Below are 18,958 nucleotides of genomic sequence, written 5' to 3'. Positions count from 1 at the left end.
GGTTGCAGGTTTGGTCCCCCTTCAGGACATATATTAGAAGCAACCAATGGCCCTGGCTGATGTGGCTCAGTGGATTAAGTGCTGGCATGTGAACCGAAAGGTCCCCAGTTGGGGGCATGCGAGAGGCAACAATCCATGTTTCTCTCCCTCTCTTCCTCCTTCCCTTACCCTCTCTCTAAAGATAAAAATAATATTAAAAAATCAAACAACCAGGGATTGCACAAATAAGTGGAATAACAAATCAGTGTTTCTCTTCACTCCCAAAATTAATAATTTAGAATAGATTTATTTATTTATTTTTGGAGTGGAAGGGAGTCGGGGAGAGGGAGAGGTAACATCCATCGGTTGCCTCTCACATGCCCCCTTCTTGGGACCTGTCCTGCAACCCTGACTGGGAATCGAACCAGCAACCTTTCAGTTCATAGTGTGGCACTCAATCCATTGAGCCACACCAGCTAGGATTTAAAATTATTTTTTAAAAATTCTGTCTTAGCTAACATGTTTAAAAAATAGACAAGTAGCAAATCTTCATTTCATACTTGATCTCTCGAATTAGGGTTCTTAACATATTGGAACCCTAATATGTAACCTTCTATATCATTAAAGGATAATCAGTGTTGTGGTAATTTTTTAAAAATGGAAATCTGTTCTATATTGAGCCCTCATAGGAAGAGGTTGATTATATTTCAAGTAAGAATGTTACTCGGATTTCACATTTTGGGCCAAAAAAAAAAGGGTCAGAACTTGCTTTGCAGTAATAGTCAAACACACTAATTTACTTTTTTTTTTTTTTAAAGCATATTTGATATTTGGTAAATTTTGGCTTGTTAATTCTTAAATTTTATAGAAAATACTTTTTATTTGATACTTGATTTTCAAACATCCAAGAACTTGTTTGACTTTTCCAATTTTTCATTCACTACCAAAACGTATTTCTTTAAATATAAAAAGATAGCAGCGCCTTGATTTTCCCTCTTTGTTTTTGTGGTTTATTTAGCGCTGTTGGGACATTCGCTCGAGCCCTTGATTGCAGCAGCTCTGTAAGGCAGCCTAGTTTGCATATGAGCGCAGCTGCAGCCTCTCGAGACATCACCCTGGTAAGATCCTTTTTGAAATTTTAGGGCTCTTCCTTCTGCTACTTGTTTAATTTTGAAGCCAAAATAGCAATGTTGTAGACATGAGCTTTCTGGCTCCTAGCCCTGCTGACTGCTGGGTGGATTCGGCTTGGCTGGTTGGTAAACTGGAGTGTCTCATTCTTAAGTCACCTCTACTGTGAGCTGAGACAAGTAAGAATTCTTGTTCATGGAGTAGGTACAAAATGGTAAAAATATTTTGGGGAACACAGTTCAACGTTCTGACCCATCTGTTTTCACTTTGGTATTTTTTTCACGTATTCTGTCTACGTACCTAAATAGTTGTAGATGATATATAATGCTTTATACTTTTTTTAAGTGAAAGTGACCACCTCTTAAAACCATTGCTCCTGGAGTTATTCTGTTGTCATGACCATTACTCAGTATCGATATTTAAAGTTTTTATATCTGTTTATTAGAAAGAGGTTCTGTTTTCTTAAGTCATTTTGTTACATCGTGGTTGCTGTCTTCTAGGACTATTTCCTTTGGTAATTAAATGATGCTTTCCACATTCAGTTTAATCACTAATGCCTGCTATGGCTGGACATAGAACTTGGCACTTGCTTGTCTCTGCTTCCAGCAAAGTAGACCTGCAGGTGTTTTGCCAGTTGACATTAATTACTGTATTTGATTGCCATAACCTTTTGCAATAGGAATGGTAGGATGCTCATTTCATAGATAAGAAAACTGAGGTTTGGTGAGGTTAAGTTATTTGACCAATATCATTACATGTAATAATTTCAATTTTACTTTCTGATGGAATGGAATTCAATGATAGATTTTATTACTTTCTCATTATATTTTAATTTGAAATGCTTTCCACAAATATTTATCATAATAATGAAAAAACTCATACTGGAATGCACACCAAATTTGTTTCTTACAGTGCTTTCTTGTATTTTTGTACATTTATAATGAATGATGAAAGCATTTGTAGACCATTGCCATTATGGAATTCCTTTCTTTACCCTTTCTCAAAGACTAGAATGTTTATAGAAGCAAATTTTGTTTTCTTCACTTGTACTTAAATATCTTATATAAAAGTTTAGGAGTTTCAAAACAGGTTGTAATGCTTTTGTATGGAACTTGTAGAGTATCGACTCTACATAGAGTATCCAATAAAGGGGGTTATCGAATTTGTCGTTTCCTCATGATTTTTGTAATGCCTCTTCTATCTTATTTAAAGGTTTTAGATATACTTAGGTCTGCTTCTGGATTTCTAATCTCTGTTTTGTTGGTCTATTTGTCCCTGTATAAGCACCACATTATAATAAATTGAGATAGCTCGTAAGACAAATCCCATGTGAACTTTCTCATACTCTCTCATATCATTATGAAAACCTGGAAAAGTTTTTTCTAATGTTGCATGACCTTTCCTTATGTAGATGATACTGTGATTTATGAAGCCCAGTCTCTTGTGGTGTAACACTTTTTATGAGATAATGCTTCTTAGATTATAATTGGGGATGCTATCCCTGTAATAGTTCAACAGATTCCCTCTATTTTGTCTGAAGAATAAGAGTAGAAAGCCTGTTCCTGAGATGACAGAGGGCTCTTAGGACAGCTTGGAATGATTTGCCTGAAGCCTGACAGGTGACTCTCAGCAGGTGTTTGGGCTCTCGGTTCGCAGCGGCAGCAACTCTCTGCCTCCCGCTGCTGGTGACTTATGGGATAGCAGGCGAATTTCTGTTGGAAAAGGGCCGAGTTTTCAAGATTTAGTGCTTTTTTTTTTTTCCTGTCAGTGAAGACCATTTATAAAAAAAAGCATTTTAAATAGGGCACAGCTGCCCTGGTCAGTATGGCTCAGTTGGTTGGAGCATCATCCCACAAACTGAAAGTTCGTGATTTGATTCCTGGTCAGGGCACATACTGTATTTTGCTGTGGATATTGTGTTGATGGGTATTATGTACACCCACGTTTCTAGTCCAAACTTTCAGGAAAATAATCTTCCGTTTTAATTTTTTAATTCAAATTATTATTTACTTATATTTAGGAACAAAATGGATTATCTCATTCCACGGTATTATTTTGTACACGGATATCGTTAATGCTTTCTGGAGTTAACACTTTTAATGCATAAACATGAATAAAAGAACTAAAAACATTTACATAGTATGGAATTAGTACTGCCCATCTATATAACGTGCATCCTTATTTTTCCCTCAAAAATTTGGGCAGAAACATACTCATTATACACAGCAAAATGTGATACCTGGGTTACAGGTTCAATCTCTCTCTCACATCAGTGTTCCTTTCTGTCTCTCTAAAATCGATAAATATGCCCTTGAGTGAGGATAAAAAATAAGCAAATAAAAATAAAGAAGGCACAACCTATATACCTTAATTAGTTAAATATCATTTTGTGCATGTGTTTTTCAGTACTTGGCTATTAAGCTCCTTCTAAGCAGGTACTTTCAGATCCTCTACTGTTTTCATCTCTTCTGTTTGTTTTCTTTAGTAATTAGCAATTTGGAGGTCACTTGTAATATTACATCTAATATTAAATTATTTATTACTATAATTGTTTTTTAAGCAGAATTAGAGACTCAGGAAGTTCTGTTTTGGCACGTTTGTACAGCTGATTTCAGACAGGATTTGGACTGGTTCTTGACCTCTACTGAGGGGTTCTCTCTGCTCTACCAGATTACCTCTTCTATTTGATTCTTTTTATTTTTTAAAAAAGAATTAATTAATTCATTCATTTAGAGAGGGGAAGAGAGGGAGAGAAACATCAATGTGTGGTTGCCTTTTGTGCGCACACCCCCAGCCCCTGGGGCCTGGCCTGTAATCCAGGCATGTGCCTTGACTGGGAATCAAACCAGCGACCCTTTCGTTCACAGGCTGGCACTCAATCCACTGAGCTACACCAGCTGGGGCAGATGTTAAAATATAAGATCCTAAGGCTTTTCTATAATAATGAGTAGGAGTAGTTAAAAATTGATTATTAATATGTTGATAATATGAGTTTTGCAGATTTTTCCCCTAAAAGAACATGTGAATGACTAAGTTGTTCTGTGCTATTAAATGAAAATTGATTTATTATTCAGCTGAATTTGGAGAGTCAAGTTCTTATTTTTCTCTCAGTGTTTGCAGGCCTCCAATAGGTCAGGTTAGGACCTTTCTGCATCAGGTGACCAGACAATGGATCTGAAGACCTCCCACTGCAGAGAAGGCGGGGCTGGGGACCACAAGAACCTTGGTAGCCCATCTCTGGCGGTTTTCTTGTGCCTTTTCCTGTGAGGGCTGCAGCTGGGCTTTCAGCACTCCTAACTCGACACATCCATTTATCCAAGACAGTTAATGTATGCTCCTTGTCAAATCACCAGTAATATTGTGGGAGCAGGTAATTAAGCTGCCAGCAGATTGCTAGATCTACCTTCCTCATTTTGAGATCTGTTAATGAACATAGCTGGATTGTGAATTTCAAACACTGCTAGTGTAAGGTATGTAAAAAGACATTATTACTAGAACATTGAAGTCATGGAGGCTTCATAGATTTCATCCTTGTTTTATTAAAAATTAAAGTGTAGTTTGAACAATATGCAAATAAAAATCATCAGTTTATTAAAATACCTTCACTGACCTTTACTGCTTTATGGAAACAAAATTCCTTAGAACTAAGTAAAGCCTGAGGTGGTTAGTAACTAGTAGTGGGTGGATGTTCTAGCCTGTTACTTCCTGTTTGTTGTTTGCACCCATGTGGCTGGAGTGCCTTGGACATTGTTAGGGAGCTATGTCTGGAGCAAAGCCTCAGTCTCAGAGAATAGTTAATTGCATAAGTACTGATTGTATAGATACTGGATACCTCTTTGGCCTGGGTTATGAGGACTAAAGAAAGTTGGAGGGTGGGATCCCAGGAAAAGAATGTTTTGAGTTGTTTGGGGCTTTAGAAATCTTCTAGGATAGGTTATAATAGAGATAGTGGCGAAGTAACTTATATAAAGACCATTTAATTAGTGACAGAATCGGGACTAGAAACTTAGGCTTCCCAGTGCTAAGTCTGATTCTGGGAAAGGTCAGCTGTGTTGATTTAGTAGGGAGGAAATTTTTTCCTGAAACATCGCTAATTCCTATATTATATCTGATCTTCTTAAAATGCAGCTCTGAATTTGCCGTCTCCTATCTTATATCCTTTCAGTGGCTTTTAATTGCATTTAGGGTAAAAACCTGGGTCTTTAAGGCAGGTGACAGGACTGTGGGGTTTTGTTTGGCCTGTTTCTCCAGTCCCTTGCCCATGTAGTCTCTGCTGTGTCCTTTGGGCTCCAGCCAGGCTCTCTCTTTCCTTTCAATCCCTGGTTTGCCTCCTGCCACAGGACCTTTGCACATTCAGTTCCCTTTGCTTGGATATTCTCACAGTCCCACTAGTTAACTCTTAGATTTTTGTTTTTTGTTTTTTCAATTCTTGTCTAATACGTCAGTCTAGGGCAGGTTACTTTGTGCTGTGCTCATGCACAGAGCCAACCGTGTTCCTCCATGTTAATTATTTAATTAAACACTCGTGTTTTTGATTATCTGCTTAATGTCTATTTTTCTCCTTTTCATTCCCCGCATGCCAGCTTGTAATATTCATTAATATAGTGACCAAATCTGTCTTTCCTCGTTATTGAATCTCTAGCACCAAACATTTTTCCTGACATATATATATACCAGACATTCAGGAAATATTTGAGAATGAACAAATTAATTTCCATCTTGGGGACAGATAAAAAAAAAAAAGGTCATTGGAGTATATTACTTCTGTTCCATTTTAAACATTTTAAAATCTTTTACTGAGTGCGTCTCATCACTGAAGAGTTATGTACAGTTGAATTCTAGTGTCATTGTATCCTCAGAGCTATACACACACAGTCTGAAGACCGGAGTTACAGAATGATTTAGGTATTGGAGATACTTGTTTAAAAATTGTAATAAAATATGCACAACATAAAGTGTATCCCGTTAACCATTTGTAAGTGTACTGTTCTGGCGTTAAGTACCTACCTTGTTGTGCACCCATCACCACCATCCATCTGCAGGGCTTTTTCATCCTTTCCAACGGAAAGTCTGTGCACATTAAAGAATGACCCTGCCTTCCCCCATTCCCCAGCCCTTAGCAATCACAGCACTGCTTCTTGTCTCTATGAATTTGACTACTCTAGATACCTCATGTAGGTGGAACCATACAATACTTGCCCTTTTGACTTGCTTCTTTCACTTAATGTTACTTATTTAAGGTTCTTCTATATTGTAGGATGTGTCAGCATTTCCTTCCTTTTTAAGACTGAATAATAATATTCCATTGTATTTATATACACATTTGGTTTATTCATCCATCAGTAGAAACAGGTTGCTTCTATCTTTGGCTGTTGTGAATAGTACTATAACATGGGTGTACAAATGGATACACTTTTATGATTCTATGGTTTTTGTTCCCCTGGAACTATAGCTTATGCAAGTGACTTAACCTTTCTGTGTCTAAGTTTCCTCATCTGCAATGGGACATAATAGAACCTCTCTGCCCTTCTTCAGGAGGTTATGGATTGACAAGAAGAGTGTATTGCAGATTTACCTCTGTAAGTTGCTAATACATGTATCCAAGCATATAAAACTTGATGGAACCGTAGTTGCTCCCCGAGCATGCCTTGGGGCGGATTTTCCTGGGCCCTGGATTCTCTGAGCGTTGTAGAGCTCTCTGTGCCATTGACTGCCCAGACTGGGTGGAACACACCTGACTTACTGCCACGTAACAAGTCTTGGTGTACTTGCATCAACATTCCAGAAGAAATTAGAATGAACAATTTATGAGCCTCATTTAAGGTAAGGTTCATAAATAAACACTGGGCTCTTAGGCCTCTTGAAGTCCTGGTCCAGGCCCTGTCGTCCCTGGGAAAGAACACAGGTGATGCCTCAATGTCCTGAACAAGACCTCTGGCACCCCATTTCCAATTTCCGGCAGAGTCTGTCTCTGAGTTACCACGTAGCATCAGCTTGAGGATTTAATGAGATAATGCTTATAAATAATTTAGAACAGTGTCTGGCACAGTGTAAGAGCTCAATAAACATTAGTTGTAACTGTTCACATGACGATGATAACAATGGTGCATTTCCCCCTCAATCTTTGTTGAGTCTCATTTACTTTCTTCTGATTTCGTAGCACTATTGATTGTCTGAAAGAGATTTTGTAACGCCATTTTTACTGTTGTTGCAGTAGATTATCAAATTTGAATGTGATTGTTAGGCAATGATTAACCATACATTTCTAATATGATTGTTACAAGAAAATCACCCTATAATTTCTCCTTACAGCAGCTATAATTTTCACAATAAAAAATTTCCTTTCAAGAAGAACTTAGAAAGCAGTGGAAGTTGATTTAACTGATAATAACTTTATTCTTCATGTATTAAGTGTTTATAAAAATGGAAGCCATTAATCTTGCACTCGATTCTCTTTATTTGTAAGTCCTGTTCAAATCACACATTTCACTTAGGACCTTGAGGGTCCTGGGGATTTGAGGAGAGCTTGCAAATCATATTTATGACATTATTTAAAGAAATGGTACTCAGCAGAATGTATAAATCTTTTGGTTAACATTTTAGGCACCAACTTACATCAGAAATCTAGTCTTTAAAAATGAATATAAAGTTGATAAATTGAAAACTAATATAATTTTTTAAAAGTCAATTTGCTTATGAGTACTATCTGTGTTTCCAAAACTGTAAGATTAAATTAGAACTAATGGACTACCATTACAGTGAAAACATGAAACATGAAATTTTCCTATGTTCTAAACACATCATGAAGGCAATAATATTCTACAGTAGGGCCCAATTCTTTTTTGTGGTGATTTATTGCAGATAAGAATTTAAAAATAATATTAAATGAGCTTAGAAATAGTGCAGACTGTTTTCAGAGAATTGTTTGTGTTAGAATCTATTTATCTTTTTCTTTTAAATTTAAGCTGAAATTAGTTTTTCTTTTTGGTATATTTGGCCTTTCACTCTAGTTTTTCTTCCATGAATTTAATTTAAGAAGCATCAGAAAAATCATTGCAGATCTGAATTATGGGGAAGTATAATGGAAGCTGTTTTAAGGTCTTTGTTTAGAGTCAATGGTAAAGAGATTTGGATTTGTAAGTGTGAGTTAATGAAGGCTTGTGTTTATAGTTTCTTAAAACTTAACGGTATTTTTGAGATAATACAAAAGTAGTATTAAGACTTTCTATATTTCCTTCACCTAGTTCCCCCAAATGTTAATATTTAATAGATTTTCCTTATCATTCTCTCTCTATTATTATTATTATTGAATAGTTTCAGAATGGGTTTCCCATTGCCGTTAAATATTTGAAGAGGCATTTACCAAAAGAATAAGGATATTCTCTTTTATAACCACGGTGCAATAGTCACATTTAGGAAATGGATATTGCTATAGTACCATTATTTAATCTAGAGGCTTTAGTCAGATTTGCTAGTTGTCTCAGTAATGTCCTTTATAACGAAAGAAAAAAGTTTTTTCTGGTTCAAGGTCTACTTGAGAATCACTTACTGCACTTACTGCATTTAGGAATCATATCTCTTTAATTTACCTCAATTCTGACAATTCTGAATGAGTAGTTCCTCATTCTTTCTGTCTTTCAAAACCGTGGCAATTTGAAGAGTACAGGCCATTACTATTAGTAGTCGAATTACTACTGAATATCCCTCATTGGGTTGTGGTTATAATTAGAGTAAGATTTTATTCAATTTAAGACCATTTTGGTCAGATTTTTCCTAAGTTTCAAATTTATTATACTGTTCTTAACATCCCCTTGTCTATTTTGTACCTGCCAATTTGTATTTCTTAATGCCTGCATCTTTTCCCCCATTCTCCTTCCCCCTCCCAGATGATAACCCTCCAAAGGATCTGTATCTATGATTCTGTTCCTATTCTGCTTGTTTGTTTATTTGTTTTTTAGATTCAGTTGTTGATAGTTGTGAGTTTGTTGCCTTTTTATTGTTCATAATTTTGATCTTTTCTTATATAGTTCCATTTAACATTTCATGTAATAATGGCTTGGTGATTATGAACTCCTTTATTAGCTTTGCCTTGTCTGGGAAGCACTATATCTGCCTTTCCATTCTAAATGAGAGCTTTGCTGGATCGAGTAATCTAGGTGGTAGGTCCTTGCATTTCATCACTTCAAATACTTTTGCCAATCCCTTCTAGCCTAAAGTGTCTTTAGAGAAATCAGCTGACAGTCTAATGGGAACGCCTTTGTAGGTCTCTGCTCTTCTCCTGCTACTTTTAAGGTTCTCTCTTTATCTTTAACCTTTGGCATTTTAATTATGATATGTCCTGGTGTGGTCCTCTTTGGGACCACAATTCAAACAAGTTAGCTTGTTTGGGACTCTCTGTGCTTCCTGGACTTTTCTTCACTAAATTAGGGAAGTTTTCTTTCCTTATTTTTTCAAGTAAGTTTTCAGTTTCTTGTTTTTTCTCTTCTCCTTCTGGCATCCCTATGATTTGGATGTTGGTATGTTTGGAGATATGCCAGAGACTCCTTGTTCTGTCCTCATTTTTTTTTTTTTATAATTCTTTTTTTCTTCTTGCTGTTCTGGTTGAATACTTTTTTCTTATGTTCCAAGTTGTTGATTTGATATTCAGCTTCCCTGTAGATTTTAATGATTTTTTAAAAAAGATTTATTTATTTTTAGGGAGGAGGGGAGGTAGAAAGAGAGGGAGAAACAACATGTGGTTGCCTCTCACGTGCCCCCTACTGGGGACCTGGCCCCCAACACAGGCATGTGCCCTGACTGGGAATCAAACCTGCAAACCTCTGCTTCGCAGGCCAGAGCTCAATCCACCGAGCCACACCAGCCAGGGCTCCCTATTCATTTTTAGTTCACTTAATGCAACCTTAATTTCTACCTGGGTCTTTTTTATCGTGTTGCAATATCCAATGATTTCTCTGAGCATTCTGATAACCAATATTTTTGAACTCTGCTTCCGATAGGTTGGTTATCTTCATTTCATTTAGTTTTTTCCTGGAGTTTTGTTTTGTTCTTTCACTTGGGCCACATTTCTTTGTCTCCTCATTATGGCAGCCTCCCTGTGTTTGTTTCTGTGTATTAGCTAGAGCTGATTTGACTCCCTGTCTTAGTAGTGTGGTCTGTTGTGGAAGAGGCACCTGTAAATTGTGTGGGGCAGAGCCTTGGGTAATTGCCAGGGTGGGGCAATCCATTTCACAGCTCTGTGGCTCTGTGTGTTGGGGTGGCTCGGAGAGGGGACAGTGCTACTACATGGCCTCTAGAGATTGCCTGGGAGCAAGCTGTCTCCCCGCACTCTCCCTGTTGCCAGTCACTTCGCTTTCTCCCCTTCTCCCTGTATGCCACTTGTGCCCTTCCAGCTGTTGCCCTGGTGCTGAATCCCAGACGGGGGCAGGGCAGAGCGGAGTCTGTGTAAATCCTGAGACCGTTGCAGGCCCTTTAAGAGGAGTCTTCTGAGAAACCTTCAGTTTCTTCCACTACCCTAAGCCCCTCTGGTTTTACAGCCAGAAGGTATGGGGACTTAGCTTCCTGATGCTGGAACCCTGGGCTGGGTGGTCTGTTCCGGGGCTGGGACCGCTCACTCCCAAGGTGTCCCTCCCAATTTTTATCCACCACCTGTGGACGTGGGCTGCGCGTTCTGCTGCGTCTACGAGTGTCCACCCCTCCTAACCGTCTGGATGAATGTGGCTTCCTTAAGTCCTTGGTTGTGGGACTTCCACACAAAACAGCTCGACTTGCTGACAAATCTGGGTGATATTTGATTTGTAGTGTAGTTGTAATTTTTACTGTAGTTGTGTGTGGAGGCAAAGTGTGTTTACCTACATTTCCATCTAGACCAGAAGTCCAAAAATTCTATTTTTTTTAAATGGAGGAGTAAAAGGTGCCAAATGTTATTTTAATATATCCCACTTTAGTAGTCACTTGAATTTTAAATGTTAACAGACACTGAAAATTCATATATCCAACATAGCATACTTAAAGTCTCCTCCGTCCTCTCTGAAATGGCAAGAGAATTTAAACAAACCATTAAACAATTATTTTCATAATTACATTGGAACATTCAAAAAACACTGTTCATACTGTTTTATCACTTGCTCCTGAGGTATCCCTTCCAGGTTTAACCCACCACAAGTGGGACTGCTGGTCCCCCGCCTCCCCTAACCTCTCTACCCCTCTGCCCCTCCTACCCATCTGGATGAATGTGTTTTCTTTAAATCCTTGGTGGTTGGACTTCCATACAGCTTCATTTTCTGACAAATCTTGGTGATATTTGTAGTGTAGTTATAATTTTTGCTGTAGGTGTGCACAGAGGTAAAGCGTGTTTACCTATACCTCCATTTTGATTGGAAGTCCTATTTTTGTTGTATGTTACGTTCTTCCTTTACATTTCTCTGGGTCTACTCTGATATTCTTGGTTTTTAACACCAATTTTTAGCCAATTAATTTTGTTCGTCTACTTAATCAATATTGAAGATTGTAAATGTCTCTCTAATTACCACTTTGACAGTACTATGTATTTTGATATATAGTATTTTCTTTATCATTTGCTTCCAAGTAGTTTCTAATTTACTTTACAATTTTGCATTTGATTATGAGTTAATTTCCAAGGAAATGAGGTTCAGTCAGTAAATATATCTTGATTGCCTTGGAGGCTGTGGTCAGAGAACACGTATGCTACCAATTCTTGTAATATGTTTTGATTTCCTTCAGTGCCTGAAATATAATCTTCCCTAGGATTTTGCTCCCCAGGTCTTACTCACTTGCATCTCAGCCTAATAAAAAGGAAACTCTGAGCCTCTCCCTTGTAGCACTCCAGAAAACACCTTCCAGGTGAGAGCTAGGGCCCGTGTGGAACCTCACCTCTCATACTGCCTCGTCCTAGGAGAGGAATTGATTATTCTAATTATCTTAGCCTCTCCTCAGCTGCAGTGGTGGTTTTTCAGTATCTTCACACAGTTGTGTTACATGTTTGTCTGGTTTGTGTCTAGAGTCAGCCAGGGGGTGAAGAACCCATAGTTCTGCTCCTGGTAAGTTTGGAAATGACTTTTAGGGACAAGAGGTTACCATGGCCTGCTGCCCTGTAGCCGCCTTGTGGTAATGGTCAAAAGGTACAAGTACACATAAGAACATGACCCAGGGTGTCTTATAGAGCTATTTGAGTGAATGACAGCTAAGTCTCATCAAATTTGACAATGAATGAGGAATTTTGTTGAGTACTATGCAATGAAGTAAAAATGGCATATACAATTTTTTTTATATAGAAGAAATTTTGCCTTAATCATGATTTGAGGTTTGCTCATGGAAGTTTATATTCATCTTCTGCTTGGTTAAAAACCACATGCTCAATAATGCTCATTAAGTTTTAAATAGATTTGATATTCTGAATGCTCTAATTTGTGCTGGAGTTCTACATATAAAGCTTCTGTAGGATTGTCAGGCAATCAGTACTTAGTATTGACTTTTCATAATAAATGCTACCCGATATAGGTTGGGTTCCTGGGAAACAGACTTTGAGATGGAGATTTGCACACAGGAAATTTATTAGGGAGGACCTTTGGGATCAACGCGTGTGAAAGAGGGGGAGGAGGCAGGATTTAATAGAGAAGGTGGGCTGTGATACAGTCTCAGTGAAGGCCTCAACCGAGTCTGTGGGTTGCTCTGAAGAGTTGTCCCAAGTCAGTGTGAAAGGCTGGGCCTTTCTCCTGCATGACTGGATGCAGGCTGCCCAGGGAGAGAACATGGCCTTGGGTGATGACTCTCACTGAAACTGCGGTCATTCCAAAGAGGACCAGAGGCTGAGGGCTGTCTGTTCACAGCACTTCTAGTACTGGCTGAATGAGTTCTTTATTCTCAAAGGAAGAACACAGTATCCATTATTTACTGCCCAGAATTTCAGTGGCTGATAAAAACAAGCATTGATTTCTTGTACACTCTTCTAAAGATTGTCTAGGATTCTGCTGAACTAGACTGTGTTGATGTAGGTGCCAAGCTGCAGGTTGTGACAAGGTCTCCTTCATGTGTCTCGTCTTCTGTTGACAGAAGTCAGTGGCGCAAGAGGGCAAATCCAAATGTGCAAACACATGTGAGGGCTCTGTTAAGTCACATATCTAAACATCCTGCTGGCCACTCCAGTCACATGTCCAGGCCCAACATCAGCGGAGGGGAAGAATACCCTTCTGTGGAGGCCAGGGGCAGAGGTGAAGATTTGCTGAGCAATAACCCAGTCTTCCATGGTGGGATTCTGCTTTGTGAACAAAAGATAAGAATTTCACTGCCAAGATTTCATTGTCAGTCTTTGTCCTAAAATATTTGTATTTGTCATCTCCATCTGTTATGAATGAGATGAAATGTGACAACACCTTCAGTGCTATTTGGCAAAGAGAACAGCTTGTGCTGAATTCTCATGATTTTTAAAATTTAGTTTTGAATGGATCTTGTCATGTGTTATCTGTATAGCTATTGAAAAGATGGTACTTTTGTATTTATCTTGAGAGAGGACTGTTTTGTTTTTACTGCATTTAGGTTTTAAGTTCTTTTATGTTACTTTAAATGTAGGTATACATGCAGCAAAGTGAATTGGTATCCTGCACTTTAGATGTACAGCTTACACATTTTTACATAAAGATATTTGTAACTGTGTAACCAGCACCCAGGTTTAGATTAAAAAAAATCCAGTGTCGCAGCCCAAACAGGTTCTCATGCTCTTACCCCATCAGTGGTTCCCCTCCCCCTGCCTCAGGGTAGTGATTGTTGAGACCTATCTCACCATCAATTAATTGTTACCCTTCTCAAAGTCCATATAAATGGAATCAGCCAGTATGTTCTGTAGTATGTCCTGTAGTATGTCTAGCTTTTTGAGTTATTTTCATATTGATAAACCATAGTCATTGGTATTTTGTTAAACTCCTATGTATTTTTTTTTTTTTTTTTTTAGCTTATTTCTGTGTCTTCCCTGGCTGTTGTCTCTTCTATTATAGAAAATACCTCCTGTGTTTTAGTTATATATTTTCAGGGTATGAATAGACTATTAGAATCCACTCAAAAGATACTGCTCTGTGTGTCAGAAAAATGGAGTTAATAGGGACTCCTAGCAAATAATGTGATCCCCTGGTTTCCTTTGTCAAGTTGGTCATTGATTTCAACAGAACTATTCCCTCGGAATTCCACAGTGCATGTGCCTGGTGGGATGTTTATTTTCTACACATACTGATCATTACTGCACTCTCCTCTGGGCTATGGAAGAAATATGAGCTTTGACCCTGGCTGGTGTGGCTCAGTGGATTGAGCTCCAGCCTGTGAACCAAAGGGTCACTGGTTCGATTCCTAGTCAGGGCACATGCCTGGGCTGCAGGCCAGATCAGGTTCCCAGTGGGGCTCATGTGAGAAGCAACCACACACACATTTATGTTTCTTTCCCTCTCTTTCTGCTTCCCTTCCCCTCTGTCTAAAGTAAATAAATAAAATCTTTAAAAAAGAAATTTGTGGGCTCTGGAGCTTTCAAAGTTCCTGATCAGCTGTGAGTCTGACCCAATTTTCCATTTGGTTTGTGGCACAGTGTAAGAATTAGTCTTCCAAAAGGAAATGCATACACAACCACGCTCTGGGAAGAACAATCACTTGAGATTTTGGTCATAACTACTTCTAAAGGCAAAGATACTGCTTCGCCTCTTTGAAGCCTTATTAGATAATAGCTCATCTTCAGTTTTAAAAGTGCCTGTAAGAAAAGTGTTTTCATTCACCTAACATAAACAAAAGACTTAAAATCCATTCATGCTTTGAGTGGTTGGTATAATATCAGCCAAGAAAAACTCATTTAATTCTGTTACTTTTGGTTTCAGAGCACTGTTAATTATAAAAATTACTTATACCTCCTAAGGAATCTTAGCAGCATAGTTAATTTGTATAATTATTGATTTTGAATACCATTTAATCTTTTTTAGTTTTGTTATTAACTATAAATTTAGGAGTTTTAAAAATAACCATTTTGAAAATACATTATTAATTGAAGAGATCCCTAAATGCTGTTGAACTTTTTTCTCATTTTCATAGGTCATATATCCAGAAACAATGATCATTTAGTTTCAGGGATAATATAAAAATGTTACATTACACTACAGTGTACACTACAGCGTACACTAACAGCTAAACTGCCGAGTCTGTTAAGTGGCCAGAGAAATGGAATTTGGTTCTGGAGTTTGCAGAGCACAAGCAAAAAATAAAGATTGAGTCTAACATTTTTGTAACCTCTGCTACAGAAAAGTGAGAAGAAATTCACTTGAGCTGAAGTTACTATTCCATGATTGTGACACATACAGCAAAAGACTGTATATACATGGTCAGTGGTCTTAGCTGTGATTGTAACTGGGAAATTGAAGTCATGAAGTCCCTGCTTGCTTTTATTTTCTGGAATCCAATGGTTCTTTTCTTATATTTTTCAGTGACAGTTGACATTCAACATTATATTAGTTTTAAGTGTACAGCATAGCAGTTAGTCATTTATATAACTTCTTAAGCAGTCCCCCCAGTAAGTCTAGTACCCACTTCGCACCATACACATTTATTATAATATTATTGACTATATTCTCTATGCTACACTTTACTATTTTGACTATGACTATATAGTCATATGGCTGTTTTGTAACTGCCAGTTTGTACTTCTTAATCCTTTTTCATCCAGTCCCCCAAACTCCATTTCACCTGGCAATCATTAGTTTATTCTCTGTATCTTTAAGTCTCTTTCTGTTTTATTTGTTCATTTATTTTGTTTTTTTAGATTCCACATATAAGTGAAATCATACAGTATTTTCTTTTTTTGTCTGACTTATTTCACTCAGCATAATATCTTCTAGGTCCATCCGTGCTATTGTAAATGTAAGATTCCATTTTTCTTTTATTAGCTAAGTAATACTCCATTGAATATATATGTACCACCTCTTCTTTGTCAGTTGTCTATTGATGAACACTTAGGTTGATTCCATATCTTGGCTATTGTGAATAACGCTGCAGTGAACATAGAGATGCACATATCTTTTTGAGTTGTTTTGGATTTCTTTGGATATATGCCCAGAAGTGGAGAAGCTGGGTCATGAGGTTGTTCTATTTAAAAAAAATTTTTTTTAGCAGCCTCCATACTGTTTCCTAAAAGGACCATACCAATTTGCAATCTCACCAACAGTGCATGAGGGTTCCCTTTCTCCACATCCTTGCCAGCACTTGTTGTTTGCTGGTTATTGATGATAGCCATTCTTCAAGATGTGAGGTGATACTTTATTCTGGTTTTAATTTGCATTTCTCTGATAATTAGTGATGTCAAGCATCTTTTCATATGTCTATTGTCCATCTGTATGTTCTCTTTGGAGAAATGTCTGTTGAGGGCCTCTGCCGATTTTTTAATTGGATTGTTTTTTTGGTGTTGAATTGTCTCAGTTCTGTATAAATTTTGGATATTAACCCCTTATCACATATATCATTGGCAGATATGTTTTCCCATTCAGTAAGTTGTCTTTTCATTTTGTTGATTGTTTTCTTTGCTGTGCAGAAACTTTTTAGTTTGATGTAGTCCCATTTGTTTATTTTTAATTTTGTTTCCCTTGCCTAAGGAAATAAATCAGAAAAAAAATTACTAAGAGAAATCTTCCAGATTTTACTGCCTGTGTTTTCTTCTAGGATTTTTATGGTATCAAGTCTTATATTTAAGACTTTAATCCATTTTAGTTTATTCTTGTATATGGTGTAAGATCGTGGTCTAGTTTCTTCCTTCTTTCTCTCTTTCTTTCTCTCTCTCTCTCTCTCTCGTTTTCCCAATACAATTTACTGAATAGACTGTCTTTACCCCATTGTATGTTCTTTCCCTCCTTTGTCAAATATTAATTGACCATGTAGGCATGGGTTTATTTCTGGGCTCCCTGCTTTGTTCCATTGATCTAAATGCCTGTCTTTATGCCAGCACCAGGCTGTTTTGATTACTATGGCCCTGTAAAATAGTTTGATGTCAAGTAGAGTGATCCTTCAACTTTGTTCTTCTTTCTCAAGATTGCTGTGGCTATATTGTGGTTCCATATAAATTTTGGGGTTATTTGCTCTAGTTTTGTGAAATACATCATTGGTGTTTTGATAAGAATTGTTTTTGAATCTGTACATTGCTTTTGGTAATATGGACATTATAACAGTGTTAATTCTTCCTATCCATGACTGTGGTATCTGCTTCCACTTATTTGTATCTTCTTCAGTTTCTCTTTTCAATGTCATAATTTCCTGAGTATGGGGTTTTTATTATAGGTTAATTTTTAGTTTGTTTTATACAGATGTGTAATTTTTTTTTTTGTCTCAGTCTTGTTCACTTTCGGTTCCATTGATTTCTTTTTATTTTTCCTTTCTTAGTACATCATTCTCTCAAACCAACCTGAGAATATTTTTTTCACTCTCTGATACATAATCTGTTTTTCCCTTGTTCAGTAAGGCTGTGCCAGCCTTGGGTAGTAGCTGAAATGACTTTGGCATTTTTAATGGAAAGGATGATGAAGCTCACTGGGTTTCCAATTTAATGCCTGGAGTTCCTGGATCTTCGCGGTTGGGTTTGCTAGAACAAATGGATGCATTTTTAAAGATACACACTTTAAAAGAAACAAATCATCATTTTCTTAAAGCAGTAAATGATATTTTAAATAATTGTTAAGCAATCTGTTGTTCAAACTTTTCTTACTTAAGTATATTATTGTTAGTTAAGTGCATCAATGCACATTAATATTTCTATTCTTAAATCATCGAGGAAGTTTGCATTTATGGCTGATCATTTCTATTTTTGTTTGTTTTCTTTTTAGTTTCATGCTATGGATACATTGTATAGACACAGCTATGATTTGAGCAGTGCAATTAGTGTCTTAGTGCCACTTGGAGGACCTGTTTTATGCAGAGATGAAATGGAAGAATGGTCAGCCTCGGAAGCTAGTTTGTTTGAAGAGGCACTGGAAAAATACGGCAAAGACTTCAACGATATACGTCAAGACTTTGTAAGTAGAAAACTGTGAATAATATAAAATGTTGAGGCGGGAGTATTTCATTTGTTTTTGAAATCTGGTAAACCTAAAGTATTTATTTAGTAAGTCTTAGTAATTTTCATCTGGTCAACATAAATTTAAGGCCAGCACTACAAAGGGAGAAGCTGACATTTATTCTGGGAAGTAATTGTGAGTAAGACCCTGGGCCAGGAAGCTCTGAGCTCGTGCTGTGAACCTTGGCAGTATGAATTCATCCTCTCCACCTTTCTGAGTTATAAGTTTAAAATATGAACAGATTGTGTAACCATTTGCACTAAATATGTCTGAGTCCTCCTTCTTAAGCCTATTGGCCTCTTTCAGATCTTCGATATATTTTTGTTTTTTTAATTGTTGAGTCTAAGTTTGATGTGGACCTTTGATGTGAAAACAACCTGTAAAGCAGAGAAGGAGAATTTGCTTTATAGGCTTTTGCTCTTTGACTCCTCTTAATGATATGCAGTTTCTTACTTGCCTTTTCAATACTAGATAATCTTTAACGCTATTATGTACTTTCTTTTGTCTTTGTATTTGTGGAATTGCTCTTTAATTAAGCTTACAGTCTCTGAAATGGAGAAATTTCCACTTCAGAAGTCCATTAATAGATATCTATAGCAGTCATCTTTTTAAAAAATTATAATAATAGAATCTTTATAGACTGTGAAGTATTTGATGTGAACTAATATCCTTCCTTTTATGTTGTTTAATTTTTGTTTGAATTCTTTCTGAAGCAAAATTGTTATCTATCAATATGGCTACATTAAATTCCAAACATCGTAATTAAAGCT

The 18,958-nt window shown here is 37.1% G+C and overlaps 1 protein-coding gene across 4 annotated transcripts in view; it reads left to right on the top strand.

Annotated features, from left to right (window-relative positions):
• The window catches only part of MTA3 (metastasis associated 1 family member 3), a 161,149-nt gene that overhangs the window by 92,778 nt on the left and 49,413 nt on the right, over positions 1 to 18,958 (top strand). For all 4 annotated transcript variants that reach the window (XR_008528626.1, XM_054567294.1, XM_054567280.1 and 1 more), the window contains 2 exons: positions 998 to 1,097; positions 17,958 to 18,146. Coding sequence is in view for 3 of the 4 variants with exons in the window: in XM_054567294.1 (XP_054423269.1) it covers positions 998 to 1,097; positions 17,958 to 18,146 (289 nt within the window). In the remaining variant the exon portion in view is untranslated. The remainder of the gene's footprint in view (positions 1 to 997; positions 1,098 to 17,957; positions 18,147 to 18,958) is intronic.

This window comes from Pteronotus mesoamericanus, unplaced genomic scaffold (assembly GCF_021234165.1).
Source record: "Pteronotus mesoamericanus isolate MK-2021 breed Mesoamerican mustached bat unplaced genomic scaffold, CSHL_Meso_final contig_101, whole genome shotgun sequence".
NCBI classification, from domain to species: domain Eukaryota; kingdom Metazoa; phylum Chordata; class Mammalia; order Chiroptera; family Mormoopidae; genus Pteronotus; species Pteronotus mesoamericanus.
This window is presented reverse-complemented; position numbering and strand designations above follow the sequence as displayed.